The 17278-nt window shown below is 40.7% G+C and overlaps 1 protein-coding gene across 38 annotated transcripts in view; it reads left to right on the top strand.

The window, feature by feature from the left end:
- Positions 1–17278, top strand: part of NFIX (nuclear factor I X) — a 267955-nt gene that overhangs the window by 40332 nt on the left and 210345 nt on the right. For 23 of the 38 annotated variants that reach the window (XR_015732815.1, XR_015732811.1, XR_015732814.1 and 20 more), the window contains one exon: positions 1891–2044. Coding sequence is in view for 26 of the 38 variants with exons in the window: in XM_087888548.1 (XP_087744674.1) it covers positions 2018–2044 (27 nt within the window). In the remaining 12 variants the exon portion in view is untranslated. Of the gene's footprint in view, positions 1–1629; positions 1751–1816; positions 2045–17278 lie in introns of those variants that run through there. The other 15 variants (XR_015732817.1, XR_015732807.1, XR_015732816.1 and 12 more) reach the window with 2 other exon arrangements.

Genomic DNA, 17278 nt, shown 5'->3' with positions numbered 1-17278 from the left:
ATACATGATGAGAGCTGGGGTCTGAGCCTTCTTTCATAGACATCTCTACACTGGCTCCTGAGGGCTAAACTGATTTTGCTGCCATTCTTGGTCAGAGGGGGAAAGAACTGTCAAACATAATGGGATCCTCAAGTCCAATCAGAGGGAAAATCCTGATAGTTCAAATGGTATAAAAGCAATACAAGGTTCAGGGCCAGGTACTTTCTGAAACTTTGTATATGTGGTATGTTGTGTGTGTGTGTGGGGGGGTGTCTTCTGCTATTTCTTCTTCTTTTGGTTCTGCTCCTGTTAAGATCCTCCGTGAAAGGGCCTGCTGTAAGTGAACCTGGAGCCCATCTGCTAAGACAGCAGGAGGCCCAGTGAAGCCAAACAAGTGGCCTTCCTTGATTTTAGGATGGCAACGGCAAGCTAGCCTCTAAAGAGGCTTAGTTCAAATCGAAGGCAAACAGAAAAAGGTCTCTTTTCGATCTTGGCGCATTGACTGCGATTCTGAAGAGGGTCGAGATAGATCAGGATCGTGGTGGCCTTGGCAGGCCTTTCCTTCTTCCCCAACACCCCACCTTTAAAATGAAGCGGAAGGGAGGAAGGAAAACCACCCCGAACTCCAACCTGCACTTTTGAACCTGAAATGGCAGAACAGCCTCCCCCCCTCCTCTCCGCGGCAGATACGCTGGCGGACAAAGGAGGCCCTTGAAGCTGGCTTTTCCCTAGGTGAAGCCTCGCTCCGGCCCGGTACTGTAATTCCAGCCGCTCTGCTCCCGCCCAGGGAACTGCTGCAGGGGTTGCGGAGGGGAGCCGCCTGCAGCTGGCGAGGCGGGTGAGGGGACCCGAGGTTTCCTAGGGAAAGGCTTGCAGGAGCAGCCGCTCTTTCCACCGGCCACGCAGGCCTCTTCCGACGTGATCGCTGCCGGCACAGTCGGGCCTCCTTCCTCAGGCGCTCGCTCAGCCTGCGAGGAAAGGCCTGGCCGGAGCCTTCGGCGCCCCACTTTGACATACGAAGCTGCTGCGGGGCCTTCGAGCCAGAATCGGGCCACAGTTCAACCCGACAGCAAAAGCATTGCGGGGGCTTGGCTGCCTTTTTCAAACCTCGAGCCAGTGAGACTCTCCTCAGGTTCTTGAAACTGTCTTCTCTGCCCAACATCCACACGCGCCTCCCAGCTCGCTGTATAACAACCCCGATGTAGGCACGGTGTCAGGGCCTTCGAAGGAGCGGATTTTCCCCCTGGGACCGACTTCGGTTCGGAGAAGCCACCCTCGAGATTTAGGAAAGGGGTTTTCCTTCAATGTAGCCGGGGCTGCAGGAAAGGTGGGGGACGGGGACGGGACGGGAAACATGCAGGTTGGGCGCCTGCCCGTCCCTTGGAATGTCATACAGAGCGCGAGTGACTTTCAGCACAACTGACTGGCATCACCTTCGCCCCACTGATGTATGGGGTGGCATTTTGATGCCCAGTGAAAATCAATATCTTAAATCGGGCTAATGCCTCAAGCTTCTACCGGCGCCGCCTTGTTCTTCCTCCCCGTTTTTAAAAATGCGTCCGTTAGCCTCCCTCACCGCCCCCCCCCCAGCTCAGAATTCCCCACCAAGGGAAGAGGTGGGCGGTGTGTGTGTGTGTGTGTGTGTGTGTGTGTGCGCGTGTGCGTGGGGAGAGATCCTGGCTAGAAGGCATTCTTCGTCTTTGGAGATTATTAATATCGGCTTCAAAGGAATCTAAAACTTGCTAGCAAGCGAGAAGAGTTTCTGAATGCTGTGTGTGTGTGTGTGTGTGTGTGTGTGCGTGCGTGCATGGGTGGGAGGGGGATGAGTGGGAGGGAGCTCAAAGGCTGAACATTTTTTTTCAAGGCAAAAGTGTTCTCCGTTCCAAACTTTGTCTAAACTTTCACTTTCAGAGCTCCAAGGCGGGGTTACAGACCAGCATGGAGTAGAGGCACCGCGAGAAGGAGCCACAGCAGCCCGAGTTATGCAGCTGCTCGTCTTGTGAACACAATCCCGCAAAAGCAAAGTCCAAAAGTAACCATGTACTCCCCGTACTGCCTGACCCAGGTAACAACTTGCTGAGCTCGGCGATGGCCTGGCGGGGGAGGGCGGCGGCGGCGGCGGGCGCGGGGAGGGGGTGAGCGCGCCTTTCCTGCGGGGTTGTTCCCTTACGGGACACCCTCAAAACTCTTTTGTGGTTTCTGTTTGTGTTTTGCTTCGCTTTTTATTTCGCTCTCGCTCTCTCTCTTCCTCCCCCCCCCCACTTTTCCTTTTGCCTTCTGAGTGCGCTCGCTCGCTCGTTTATTTGTCCTGTGTTGTTGGTGCTGCCGTTGCCGCCGCTGCCAGTCTTGCCTCCGCCGCTGGTTTGAGGGTTATTTCTGTCGCCTTGCGTGGTTTTGCTGGGGAAGAAAGAATTCCTCGCGTCTTTTCCTTTGCAGAGAGCAGGGAGAGGGAGGGAAGTTGGGGGGAGAGAGGGAGAGAGAGGAAAGAGAGAGATGGCATCTTTCCAAGCTCTTTGTTATATTCACTGCACACGGGTTTAGGAGATCAGAAAATGGCGCTTCCCCCAAATTTATTTTAAAAAAATTAACGGCGGGGGTGGGGTGGGGGTGAAGAAGAGCTAGTAGAAAACTAGGCTGAGTTACCGATGGCGCAGCTGAGACTATGGCTGGAGAGATGGGGGTGGGAGAGAGAAAGCCGAGGTGGTTGCGTTGAGGGGGAGATGGGTGGGGGGGTATTTTGACGGGCTGGCAAAGTTTCTAAAGTTCAGGAACAGTTTTAACGTTTGCTGCTTTCCGCTCTTGCAGAACTGAAGTTGCACATCACTGGTTGTCCTGGGTGGGCACCGGGTCTTCTGGGGAAAGGAAAGGGATTAAGGAAAGGAGGGGGGCACTTTGCGCTGGGAGGGGATTCCAGCCAAAGGCGGTGCGCTACCCGGGATAATATTTTTGGCGAGGTTAGTTTTAGCCTCAGTTTTAAAGAGGTTTTCTCCCCTTTTCTGCCTCCCCTCCAGAGCCTGTCTGACGAAAGTTAGAGACTTTTTACAATAAACATTATTTTTTTCTATTTTAAAATAATGGCTTCTTTCCATCACAGCTTCTTTCCACCACCTTGCAGGATAGTCTCAGGTAGACAACGGGGTTTCTTTTTGCATACAAGTTTGGTACGTTTGTATATATTTTAAAAATTGGCGCCTTTTCAGGTCTAAAGTAGGAGCAGCCAGACACCCCCTTTTGAAGAGGGGAGGCCTCATTTAGGGGATCCTCTCTGGTTTTTGCCCTGCGTGGTCTCGGGCCTGGCGGCGGAGTAGGCTTTCTGCCTTTCTACATAGAGCAAAAAAGGTGGATTCGAGGCAACCAAGTACTCTAACCTTCCGCCGAGGTCAGAGTTCCCGCAGGGACTTGCGGAGCGCTGTGGAGCTCTCCGCGCTTGGGAGAGGGCGAGATAGGGTGCCTGTGGCGAGAAATAAATCTCTGTCGAACATTGTTATAATTCGGATATAAAGGTGGCGCTTTCTGGAGCCAACACATTTACTGGCTGGGGTGCACTAAGACACAGTGTGAAGACAAGATTTGCGGGGGGGGGGAGGGAAGAGTTCAAACGATAAAGAAACCGTATAGCTCCGAGATTCCGAACACTCTAGAGTAGCCTCCCCATATCCACTCTCCAACGTCCCCGGAATCGGATCGGACCGTCCGGACCAGCAGACTATGACGCTGCTTGCCGACCAGTTGGCCCAATTTTTGTGACCACCTTTCCCCATCAGCCGGCACGGCCTGCCCTCCACAATTCCCTCTTTTCTGTCGGCAACGCTGGGACTCACGAGGCTGTTTTCTGGGCTCCCTCTCCGCGGGGAATTTGGCAGATAATGGATAGGTGGTGGGGCGCGGGAGGAAGCAGGCGGGGAGACGCGTCAGGGGCCACAGCGCCTCTTTGCGCGCAACGTGCCTGGTTCCTCGAAAGGCGAGAGGAAAAAGGCGGGCACCGCGGAGGTTGTCTCCCGAGTGGGCGAAAAGTCAACTCCAAACGATCTTCTCAGCACGAGTGGAGCATGCTACAATTGTTCTCCCTGGGCACACACACACACACACCAGCCCCTCTCTAGCTTCGCCAGCAACTGCAGGCCATTCACACATACATGGTTTGCCCCTTTTAACATTAAAATGAAGAAGGGTTTTTTTTCCAGCGCCTCAGACTGTCTCTGAAAATACTGCCTGCTTATGAGGAAGGTTAAGGGTACACGGGGCAAGAAGGAGTAGCCGTCCCCCTCCCCGCTTCTTCTTCTTTTTAGATCCGTGTGCCGGAGGATGAGGTTGAAGCGTTAGGACAGTTGAAAGAATTGGTGCCCCCTTGGCTCTCCTGTCAGCGCCAGCCCCGGGCAGCCCGTCCAAGGTGCGGACCTGGACGCAGCTATGCCGTGCTCGAGCTGCTGTGCTTGCGCGAGCTCTCGCGGGTGAGGGTGGGGAGCGGAAAAAGGATTCCTCCCGTCTTCCCAGGGACCCAGACAGGGAGCCGTGTGGATTAGATGGCGATCGCTCTGAAAGTTCACTTTTTCCTCTGCTGATTTTGTGATCAATTTGATGAGGATGGCTGACAATCTCTCTTGCACAGAGAGAAGGGAAAATCAGTGTGATGAGCGAGGAAAAATATTGTCTCATTCTTACTGAATAGTGAAATGCAGGAGAATATCAGTTTTGAAAAGTGGAGCAGTTATTGTACCAGTAAAGTTTCTTGGGATTTTAGCAGCAGTTGACATTTGTTGTTATAAGTATCTCTATTCCTCGCAGCAGTTGTACTACAGATGAAGTATAGTTTTTAAAATTTTGTAAGGCTGAAATTTGACGGGCTGGTTGTCAGTGTTTGCGGTCTGTCAACGTTCTGCACATTGTGTTCATAATACACATATTTGAGTATATGTAATACATTCCCCATATTTCTATGTACACGCACGTAACATACACAGATGAATAACTATATACTGCATGCATGGTCTTCCTTGTAGTGACTTGAAATGCAGAAATCTTTTTGTACTGTTTTATACATATTTATACAAACATTTTATGTTTGTCCTTTCAATTATAGAATATTTAACACCACAAGTAATACAGATTTTATTTGCTTTAGCCAAATATTTCTAATGGTAGATCTATTAGAACTAAACACTTTTTGGTGTTTTTCTGATGGGTTTTTATTGTTGTTAGCTGCCCAAATTCAGCTATATACACTGAATATAACAATCAAACAAATACAACTTAAGATAAAGGTATTCCTAAATTTCATGTGAATTAGTATGTGAATAATAAAATACCATTTTATAGTAACAAAATATGTCAAATAAGTTGGTATTTAAAAAGCTTGCAATATAGGAAATGAGTTAGAAGTTTATAACTGTCTTTACAGATTACTTTTTTTTTAAGTTTAAAAAATTATCTCTGCTGAAAGACAGAGATACAATCCTGAGCATCTAACTTGATAGTAATTTGGTGTATTCATATTTTTACTTCTAAACATCAGCTTGGCGTCTTTTATTCAGTTTATCAATTTGAGGGTTTTTTTTAATGTGACCGTTTTTGAGGATTTTTATTTTTTAATAAACTATTATTAGTTTATTAAATAATTTGATGTGGGCTTTTTTCTGTTTGGCACACTCAGTTTTAGATACTATTTAGCTATAGTGTTTAAACATATATAAAAGTCCTACATGGGAAAAACAATATTCTGGGAAGAAAGGTCTGAAAATCAATCACAGGTTAAAACCTATTATCCTAATAGGTCTTAATTTAAGGGAAGATACATATTTTTGTGGTAGACGTAGCCTTTATATTGTGCTACTTTATAAAGATGGTCAACATCAATAGATAAGAAAGTGCCTGCCTATATAGCCTGCAAAGTCAGTGCTCATGGCAGGTTTCAGGGGGTGTTTTTGGAAACCTTATGTGGCTTGGTGTTCAATTCTTTGTTTTTGTCTTGCCTTTGGGTTGATGCCAAAGTAGAGTCTAGTTTCATTCCTGCTTCTGAGAAGGAAAACCTTGTATTCTTGCAAAGAGTTGCCTTTTATTTGTATCTGGTGAATTGAACAAACCTGGCTTCATCTGTGGCAAATGCCCTCAGTAGATAACGGAAGCATTTTCCTCTTCACTCTTTGAACTAAATTATTTTGTTGTTGCTACTACAGTTCTTAGGCCTGGTACTCTGTTTCTGTAGCTTGGATTTGTGATTACTATCCAAATTGCTTTTCCTTTTCTCCATCCTCCTGTGTGGCACCCACTTTTTCTGTTTAGTGTTCTATCAGTTTGCAGGTCTCCAACCAGAACAGGTTAATATTAAGCTTAATTCTTTCCTCTCAGATTAAATATAACTCTATTTTATACTCAACAGGATCTGATTCTAATTCTGTTAAATGACAACTTTGGTTCCACAGTCTTGACTTGCCCTAGTGTCTCAGGCAATCAGTCTTATGTGGTGGTGTTGCGTGCTAGGAGCCACTTCTTGAAGTGACCATCATTGTGGAAATGGTTCATTTATTCTGTGGTAAAATGTTGGACTCTGACACTTTCACTGTACTTTGGCATTAAACTTGATCTCTTTTGTATTCTTTTAAGAAGACTGTGGTCTGTTAAGGAAAAATAGTTGAAATTTTAGTTCTGCATGTATATCAGATTGCTAGGAACATCAAAGTAGGTTGTGGAGATAGGATCAACCATTGTGTGTGTGTGTGTGTGTGTGTGTGTGTAGCAAGAATTTTACGGTTGGTGTGTATTTAGCAAAGGAATGTGAATGGGTAGGAATTGGGCCTGCATATTGTGCTTTTTAAAAACATCTAAAATTATAATATGTGCTCTCTTGTTTTCATTAAAAAACACTCTTGAATGGGGCTCAAGATTACCATTTTAAAAATCAGAATGAGTAGTTGGGGAGTTAGTCTGATAAGATATATATTACATGTTTATATGCTTATGTTATGTTGCCTGTTGACCATGAAACTTTTTCTCTGTAACTACAACCTGCATAGATATAACGCTGGCTTGGGCAAATACTTATTGAGTATTGTATGGCAGAGTACTTGGCAACATGTCTACAGTTTGCAGGGTTAGCCCCAAATCATTGCCACTTAAAGCAGTTGCTGTAGACAGCCTGAAAGATATGCACAGCTGATCTTCAAAACCTGCTTGCAGTTAATATTATGGCACATCTTTCTGATGGTATTTCAAAGTTTTGGCAATCTTAAGTATCGTACAAGCTTATCTCACTACAGTATTGTAGAACTATCTGGACGGGTGCCGGTCCACAAATATTTCATACTTAGGATAAAGGGTTTCAGAAACAATACTGAGAAATTTTCAGCCAGTTTTCTTTGTCCTTTAACAATATTAATGTCAGCACTAGAGTAAATGCAGGTTTATTTGAGACGACCTCGAAACTTGACAACTAACATCTCTGTGCAAATTCCTAAAATGATCTGGGTATATATATTATATATTTTAAGTGTTATTTTATGTATGCATTCCTATTTTTTATGCAGATATCAACACATTAAAAATAAGGCACACATTGGTTGTATTTATAGATAGTGTAAGAAACACACAATGTTATCCATGAATAACTGAAGCAAGTAAGAAATGTTTGTGAAATACAGAATCAGGTGGAAAGTTATATGCTTCAATCATAATTACCTTTTATATACATTTTCTTTGAATTGTATTTTATACATTTACACTGCAATTTTGTATCCATACCTCAAAATAAATCCACTGAATTTTTGAGGATACGTGCATAAAATTGCAGTGATAGTCATATTTGTAGTCTGCTTAATTTAAGCCCTTAGAAACCCAGTATATGTACCTACAAAATATATTGAAAAGTGTTCCACATCAAACACGTAAAGCTAACATATACTGGCATTTGCTCACCACTATCTCTGTACGTCACTGCTAAAAACTGACATACAGTAAAATTAACTCCTCTTTCTCTCTACCTATCTCCCCAACTTTTAGGGGAAAAAAGACAGGATTTGTTTGCCAGCAAGGGACTTCAACACTGGAAACAAATGAGTTAATATTCTCCAGCTAATTACTTTCCTTGGTTCTTATTTGTGCAATATAAAAGTTTTAAGATTTTATGGCCTATTCATTTCTCAGGCTATCTGTAGTTGAATATCAGAAAGGCCTTCATTAGACTACTATAGAAACTATGGAAACATATAGATCTTAAATTCCTGAAAATGCAGTTGTTGCTTTACTTTTGTAACTTCTGGATAGATTCTGGGTGCTTTTATTCGCTTTTTGTTTCTTGTATCTGGAAACCCTGCTTGAAAGAGCTCTGAATGATCACTTTTAAAATGCTTTTTACAGTTCGAGGCCATGTAATGTTCTGGTGGAGTCTGACCAAATGTAGAAAATGGTTGTATTGTAATCTGAAATGGAAATGTTTTCCTTTCCCTCAATTCTTTGGGTGCCTTACATGTCTAAGGATAATTTTTATACTGTCTTGGTAACCCATGAATTTTAGTCACTTGTGTAACTTCTCACAGAGAGTTTTGCTAGAGATCCTGCTGAAAAATATAGATATAGATATAGATAGATATGAGAAAAGATTCTAAATTTATGAATTTATGTTGTGGCTTACAAAGACTTTTCCTTAGGGAACATTGAAAGTATCAAGATGCACACAAATATAAAGCAAAATAGAACAATACACTAAGCAGTAAAGAGTCTGAAATTAGGGAGCCTATAAATAAACATTTATACAGTGTTGAGACGAGCATTCAGGTGAGTTTACAAACAATTCATTAAGATATTTATAAACATTCACAGTTTGGGGATATCAATAGATAGTTAATTGTAAACTGTAAACAACTTCTTTTTATTTCAATGATCAACCAAGGCTTCATAATTTTAAATAGATTTTCATTTTTGTATAATAAATTTCAGTAATTTCAAAGGAATATTTTTTACAGAAAATTCTCTGTTTACATTTCTACCTCCATTGTTAAATATTTTGTCTTCAAAGTTCCTGTTTGGACTCTCCACCTGGTGTTTTCACTATCAAAACTCAGCACCTGAAGTTTTGGAGGAAAGAGTTACATCTTTTGGGCTACACATAGATAATAAATCAGTGTGCAGTTAACATTGCAGTGTACATGGCTGATGAACAATGTACATAATTGTGCAATTTTTAGAAAATGTGAAATATATTTGAATACTCAGTAATATATGTTTACAGTACTTGGGGCCTTTATGACACAAATCAAGTTTGGTGCAAGCTGTGGGAGAAAAGCAAATGTGAAGGTCCAAAAACCAGGTTTTTCTGGCTGTGTAGTTCCAATGTTGTCTATGACTCTTCTTGTACATACTACAATAAACCCTACTTGCTATATTTTTCATGGGTCTTTGCTGTTTAATATAAACAAAAATTATCACAATTCATCCCTTACACAATTTGAAACATGTTCAAGGTTTTAGTAGAATATCTCTAGATGAAGTAAGAGATGTGTACACAAAAAGCATCCATGCACACTTAATATATCCATGAAGTGAAAATTTATGGTGGCATTTCCCCCTATTTTTATGTAGCTAAAAGAACTATGTACATATGTGCATGATAGGGTTCCTGTCTACTGCAGCCTTCTACGTGGAGGATAAAAGAGTGCTGCTCCTAAACATAGAAAAACTGTTCATCCTTGTAGTTCTTTACATCCCTGTACATTAACAGAAATTAACAGAATGACAGAGTTGGAAGGGACCTTGGAGGTCTTCTAGTCCAACCCCCTGCACAAGCAGGAGACCCTGTACCATTCTGGACAAATGGCTGTCCAATCTCTTCTTAAAAACCTCCCATGGTGAAGCACCCACAACTTCTAAAGGCAAGCTGTTCCACTGCTTAATTTTTTTCACTATTAAGAAATTTCTCCTTAGTTCTAAGTTGGTTCTTTCCTTGATTAGTTTCCATCTGTTGCTTCTTGTCCAGTCTTCTGGTGCTTTGGTCCCAGGCATCTGTGTATAAACCCTGACTATATACTTGCTATACACATTTTTTATTGTAAAGTATTGCGTTGCCTTTTTTGTCATGGTTGGTTGCAGTCCTGGTGCAATAAGGAACTTCTTATGTATTTTTATGGATGGATCCTGTTTTTTAGAGCAGCTTCCAGAGAATTGGTATTGGCTCTGGCAGGCAGAATGCTACTCCATATGCCTAAAATCTATGGATGGAGACTTGTTTACTCAAGCACTGATTCTCCAAATAACTCATTTATGCAGCATGAGGTCATATTCCCAAGTGTGTAGCAAATATGGCAAGAAGCTTTCTGCTTATCCCAGCCCCAAGTAATCTTCATTAAATCCACATCCTGTCAATTTGTTTAACTAACAATTTCTTGCGTCAAAGTGACAGTTTGGTTGGATATCATATTGTCTTCTTGACATTCCATGTTTCTATTATTCTCAAACTTCTCTTGTGTGTATTTTCTTTTTTTCCAACCTTTATTCCAAAAACAAAGTTTGGTGATCTTCAAGTAAGTAGTTTCTTGATTGCCTCAAGTTTTGGAGTCTTACAGCGATGTGGGGAGAAATAGAGTGGCTTGCTCTCTTTCCACCCATCTGTCTAAATTGTACCATACTGATGTTTCCCAAGAGAAAATGTGGCTGGATACATTGGGGAAGGAGGAAACCATTCTTAAGTCTGCAGCCTTCATCCATTATTTATTACTTTTCCATATGCTGCCATCATCAGGGGGACGATGAACCCTCCTGTTTTAGGAGTTTCCGCCTCAATACCAAGGCAAGATATAAATCAGGGCCTTGAAAGAGAGTGTATCTCCAAAATTATTGTAATTGTTGCCCTTTATTAGACAACTTTTGATACAACAAAATACACAGTGCTTCTTCCTGACTCCCAGTGAGAAAGTTCAGGGCCCAAAATTAATAGCATAACATTTGTGCACATGGGCTGGGGCAGTGATGGCTAGCCTTTTCTGGACCGAGTGGCCAAAGCTTGCAGCCTGAACCCCCAAAATGCAATGCGCTCGCAGCCTCGGCGCATGTGCCCCATCCCTGCATATGCCCCTGCATACGCCCTGCTGCCCCCACATGCATGCACGCCCTGCACATGCCCTGCCCCCATACATGCGCGGCACAGATCCGAAGACTGGCTGGCCGGTGGGTGGCGCAAGTGCATGCACAGCAGAGCAGAACTGGGTCGATGGCTCATGTGCCCACAGAGAGGGTGCTGCGTGCCACCTCTGGCACGCGTGCCATAGGTTCGTCAACATGGGGCTTGGGTATGTCTAATCTTAATATTTGGGTAACTGTGGAGAAGATGTCTCTAGGATTTCAACTGATTTATTTCACTTTCTGGGTGTTTGGGATGGATTTAATCTGGGATAAAGAAAGGGGCTAATTGTTTGTTTATTACAGCCACAGAATTCTTCGTATCTCCTGATTTAATTCTTTGGATCCTCGAAGTGTGACACTGTATGTGTCTGTGTGTTCATATATTGGATACCATTTAATGTGGCTGAGAGTCTGTTAGGCAAGCTGGCCAGAAAAAGAAAGTGGGGAGGGAGAAGTGGCATAATAAAAATATAATAACTTTAGAGAACACAGTAGTACACTTTTAAAATGAAATCAGCCCTGAACACCTTTAAAAATCATAATTTCTGAAAAGCAACATTTTTATCTATAGCCTGCTAATTTTGACCAAAAATCACATTTAAAGTTTTCTGTTTTCTAGCATCAGTGTTTACCAATGATTAGATAAGTTAAAGGTGACTTTTTTTCTTGACATGGTATGGTTTTTCTTGACTCAGGTTATTGGTTCATCCATCTTAATGTTTACTATAGACCTTTTCTAATCTGGGGCTCTTTGAATGTCTTGAACTATGAACCTCATCACTCCATTTAATACGCCAGTAGCTGTAGTGCCAGTGCCCTCTTCTGCAATGAAATAGACAGGGTGCTGCCAATGGCAACACTCCAGTAGTGGGTTTCAGTTTTGGCCGCTACCGGTTTGCTCATGGGCACTTGCGCGTTTGTGCAATGCTTCTGCGCATGCGCAGAGACGTCCAGGCGGGTGGGCAGAGCCTCCCGCCATTGCTACCAGTTCGCCTGATCCAGGGCGAACCGGTAGCAACCCACCACTGCAACACTCCCTGTGAAGGACAAGGTTTTAGTTTCATTAGGCTGCATAAGGTGCCACCTTCTCTAGGCTGCCATGCCAATAGGATGTTGGTTATTGCAATAACTTTTGCCTGATTATTGCTTATGTTCATTGGGAAGACTAGAACTTATAGTCTAGATTCTAATCCATTCAAGGTCTTGGGAAAGATTGGTTTACCAAAAAACTTCAGCTATTCCCAGTCCGGCTTATGTTCTGTAGCAATTTCAGGCAGAGCTTTTGGATGGCCTAGGCTGGAGATGCCTGGGATTCATTCTGTGATTCTTGATTTGGAAAACTATTCTTTCCTATTGGGTGAGGGTTTTGTGTTGAGGAGACCTAAGGACCTCTGTTAGTTGCTCACCACTGAAAGAATGAATAGCCCTTTAGCATTTATTCGTTTGAGATTGGGCACAGACATGGTTCTGTTGTGCTGTAGTCACAGATAGCAGCAGAAAGTCACAGATAAGAATGGATGGTGGATGAGCAAGATCCATGGTGCTAGGTCTTATCCTGGGAAAATAATTTTTTGCCAACTCATACGGTGCAATGAAAATGCATGAGACACATTGTCAAATTTTACTTTCTTTTCTAAAAATTCTTTTTGCATCACTTTTACACAAGACCAACAGGATTCCATTTAGGAGAAAAGAATATTTCTGGCATAATTCTACATATTCAAAGTGTACTTATAATATAATTGTTAATTGCTTAAGATTTTCTTTTTAAAAAGTTTAATTAAAGTAACTACAAAGAGGAAACAAAAACAGTTAAAGGATTTATATTATGGCGATAGTGGAGACTTTCTTAATAAGATTCCCTCAGGAGAAAATGGAATTTTTATTTTTTATTTTTTAACACTGATCCACCCATCACCCCACTTCATACCCATTGCTTAGCAAATATTCAAAAACTCAAAGTGCACTAATAGCTGAAACTGGAAAGCTGTTGATAGCTATATATTTATAATCTGCTCCTAGCAGAATCTTTACTCAGTTAAATTTTTGTAAATCTCCTGAGACTTCATGAATGTCTAATTTTTGTTAGAATAATCAGGTTTAATTCAATGTATGATAAAATCAAAACAATAAAAATATACAGAAAACATTCACTATTTTATGGTATAAAATAATAGGAAGGCATTTTCTGAGTCATTTTTCTTCCAAATATGGAATGGATATATATTTGCACTCTGAAAAACTCTTATATTTATTCTCATCAGTGAAAATACTTTAGAAATCCAAAAAGTGATTAATATTAGGAAATATATTGAAATAATAGTCTTTCAAGTAAATGATTATGGTATTCTGTATTTATTTATTCAATTACATTATTAATTGGCATGTACCTACTATATATCCATCTATATTTATGTCTTCGTAGAAAGACTGTGTGTGTGTTGCACGACTAACTCCAGTGAACAAAAAATGTTTTGAGAAATAAAATATTTGACAAACAATTGAGGTTAATACTACATGAATACAATTTTACTCAAAGATGCTGCCTCTACCACAAACATTGTTATTGAATCTAAGCACATTGTAGAACTAATGTTTAATGATTTTGTGATGTATTTCTTCCCTCCAATGTCAGCATGTATCTTTTTCTGATATTGCATCCTGTTCAAACAGGTCTTGTTTCTACTGCATGTTCTGTTGATGCCCAAGAAACCCAATCTATGAGGAAGCAAGTCGATTGAAAGGAATGCATAGCATTGGTTTCTTACTAGTACCTCTTTGTCTACTATGGAAGTTGTACCTGCACACCTTAGAGATACAGAGTGATGTATAGATGTCTGGGATTGGATCTTCCCACTCAAAGAAAGTGAAGCCACTGTTACTTTTTGCCAGTCCTTGCTTTATCCATTCCTGGCATTTATCTGGCGAGTTTAGGACAGAATCTGCATCTGGGTGGGTGGAGGAGCATTGTGTGGAAGTAATTTAAAGCTGCAGCTAAAACTGTTGGCTGATAATTAAGGCAGTGCAGCACATGGGCTTGCTTGGGAGAATGATCCCTCTTCTCTAATTAGTGGCACACACGGAGTATTCCGTAGTTGACAAAGGAAGAGGATCTTCGATAGATGTATTTGTTAACAGCTCTTCTGATTCCAGAGCTCCAGCTGGACTGACTCAGCCCTCTCTTTCAATTGTTTTGACAGTGAAGTAGATTTCCCTTATTCCCATTTTACAGTTTGGGAATGGAGACCGACATTTAACCAGTTTGTCCTGAATTTTAAAATTTTGAAACTCAGGCCTCACTTTTCTGTTGGATTGTGCTGTGTTTTTGGATGAAGAATAGCAGGATTCTACTTGAAGACTTAATCTATCAAGTGGGCTTATAAAGAAGAATGATCACATAACCCCAGCTGTGGTGACAGACTTCAAGCCTAAAATCATTATGTATAAATAGAAATATTGGTTATAAGTGCAAAGGACCTGGTTTGAATTCAGGAGCACAATACCTTCCTCTAATGAAAAAAAGATGTGTGTATGTACCTATGTATACTCATCCTTATGCACACAGCAATGGGCTGAGGTATGGACTTCTAGACTGAACACGACAACAAAGCAACCTACTCATTGGACTTATTTCTGCTGTTAGCTCATAGCACCTTATTTTTCTCCTCATAAAACAATTTTCTTTGGGGATATCTTTCTACTCCTGCCTTAATTTTGAGGATACACTGAAGGCCACACTCCAGAAGTTATAATTAATCCTGTTTAAGATTCTGAGAATTTTGTTTTTGATATGTACGGATTCAGTACACAGATGTACATATCAAAAACAAAATTCTCAGAATCTTAAACAGGATTAATTATAACTTCTGGAGTGCGGCCTTCAATGTATCCTCAAAGGATACATAAAAGGCCCTTTGGATAGCAGCAGCAGCAGCGGATTGCTTGGGCAGAAAGGTTGCTCTGTTCCCCAGTTTTGCTGATCTAATGACTAGGTCCAGAATGTCTGTGGGATCTCCAGCCAGATGGGAAGGCAGTTTTGGTGGGATTAAATCCCTTGGAGGGATTGGGAATACCCTGGGGAGGAGGGAGAGCCCATACTTTTCAGCTCCTTGGAGTTGCATGTAAATTATCAGAGAATTTAAACCATGCAGGGAGGCTTGATTTGTGATTTTTTTAAAATATTAAACTTATTAAATTTATATGGAGGACCAATCACCAAGTGACTCTGGATGGCTGACATTTAAAAAAATACAAATAATATAAATAAAAAAAAAGGAAAAGCAAATATGGAACCATAAATAGGAACAGAGAAACCACAAATATGGCAAAAGTTGATGTCTTTGTATATGTACGTGTGCGTGTGCTTGTTGGTCTTCTTGGTGATAGGAATTCTACATTTATATGAAATATAAAGCTGGAGATATACCGTATTTGGGGCCTTAAATTCAGCAAAAGTAACTAGCTTGGCAAGAATCCCTATTCTGGTAAATAGTGGAATGAAAATTACACAACAGAGTTTGATAAAAGGTTTGTGAAATTGTAATAGAAATGCAGACCTCCTATTCTTTTTCTAAAATAGGTGGCTCTTTTGTTGTTCACCATCCCTATAGAGATACTTGATTGACTGAAATCCAATAGTAAATAAATAGAATCCACCAGTACTAAGGAATGACAGTTCATGGAGTTGTATCTCTAACCCCCAATTACAACTCTTAAAATGATCTTTGTTGTTTTTATATTGAATGTTTTAAAATACTTAAAAAATCTCTCACTTTTAAAATAAATGAGTGAGGCATTACTTTAGGTACCTTGTCCTTGAGAAAATAACATTCTTGAGTATGTCTTCTCAACAGATTCAGCATCTTTTAAAAACGCTCGGCTACATGAACTTTAGAGGGTGATATTTTAAAAACCTATTTTGGCTGCTATTGATTTTTTAATGTTATTGCCATTTTAGAGGTGAGGGTTGTTTTTAATGTGGATATATGATTTTTATATTAGTCTTTAATCAATATTAGGGAAAGTAGCATAAAAATGTAAAAATGAACAAATTATTATTTCAGATTCATGAGGTTGTCTGGAGCAGAGATGGGTCTGGATTCTTGAATTTTATTTTAATTTCAATATTGTCCAAATTAGCTTATGAGCAAGTCATACATCTGTTTTGCTCTAATGTAAGTGAAAAAAATTGGCTGTAATCCTCTGCAGGTATACTAAGAAATCAGGTCCAATGAATGCAATGGTAGTTTTGAGTAGACAAACATTAAATATACATATAGTTAACAGTAAAGCTTACAAATTGTACATATTTTTGAGAAACAGGCGTTCATGTTTTTTTCCTTCTAATGGAAAGTTTCTAAATAACAACATGCCATTTGAAGATTTTCTAAGGTTTTTCTGTTGTGATTTGGTGGGAAGAGTTCATCATTAAAAAAGTAAAACAAGAGAAAATTGAACACTATTCTCTTTTAACTGATTTTTTAAAGTGCAGTTGTTATCTTTTTAAAAAATCAAGGAAATTTCTTGCAAAGTTTAGTTACATTTTGATTTATGAAGGATCTGGATATTTTTGTTGCATTTTCTGTATCATTTCCTGGAATTCTTTTATTTAAAAATCCAGATTTTCATCAAATGTTTATCTCTGTTGAAAACTGTAACTTATGCTACACAATATTGATAGATTCTTGGAGAGGAGGCATCACCCTCCCATTCTCTACGGATGGTATGGATATGACAGGATTTTGGAGAACCTTCCTGCTAGCAAATGTGCTGCTTTTTGCAGCGAGAGCAGAGAACATAATGAAGTATCAGACAACAAGTTAGTATTTCTCTGCCCTGCAGATCTCTTCTTCTGACGTCCAGGAAGTATTATTTCACTTGTATCTTGGATGGGGATCTTTGAGACCAGAGATATAGGAATAGGAATTATATTCTTCTTTTTGCAAGATGCATTATTTACAAAAAATAAAAAATAACAAGTATGCCTCTAGAGTAATTCATTGGTTTAACAGACCCTTAATTTAGTGACTTCAGTTGCAGCAGACAAAATCTGCCTATGGAATTTATGTTTCTGCATAAAAATCCCTTATACCATTGGCTAAAAATGAAAAATTAACTTAAGAAAAAATCCCACTTACAATTTGAATTTAACAGACTTTTTGTTTTAACAGACACCTCTTCTTCCCATTAGTCC

Source organism: Pantherophis guttatus, chromosome 2 (assembly GCF_059756535.1).
Source record: "Pantherophis guttatus breed Tessera chromosome 2, ASM5975653v1, whole genome shotgun sequence".
Classification (NCBI taxonomy): domain Eukaryota; kingdom Metazoa; phylum Chordata; class Lepidosauria; order Squamata; family Colubridae; genus Pantherophis; species Pantherophis guttatus.
This window is presented reverse-complemented; position numbering and strand designations above follow the sequence as displayed.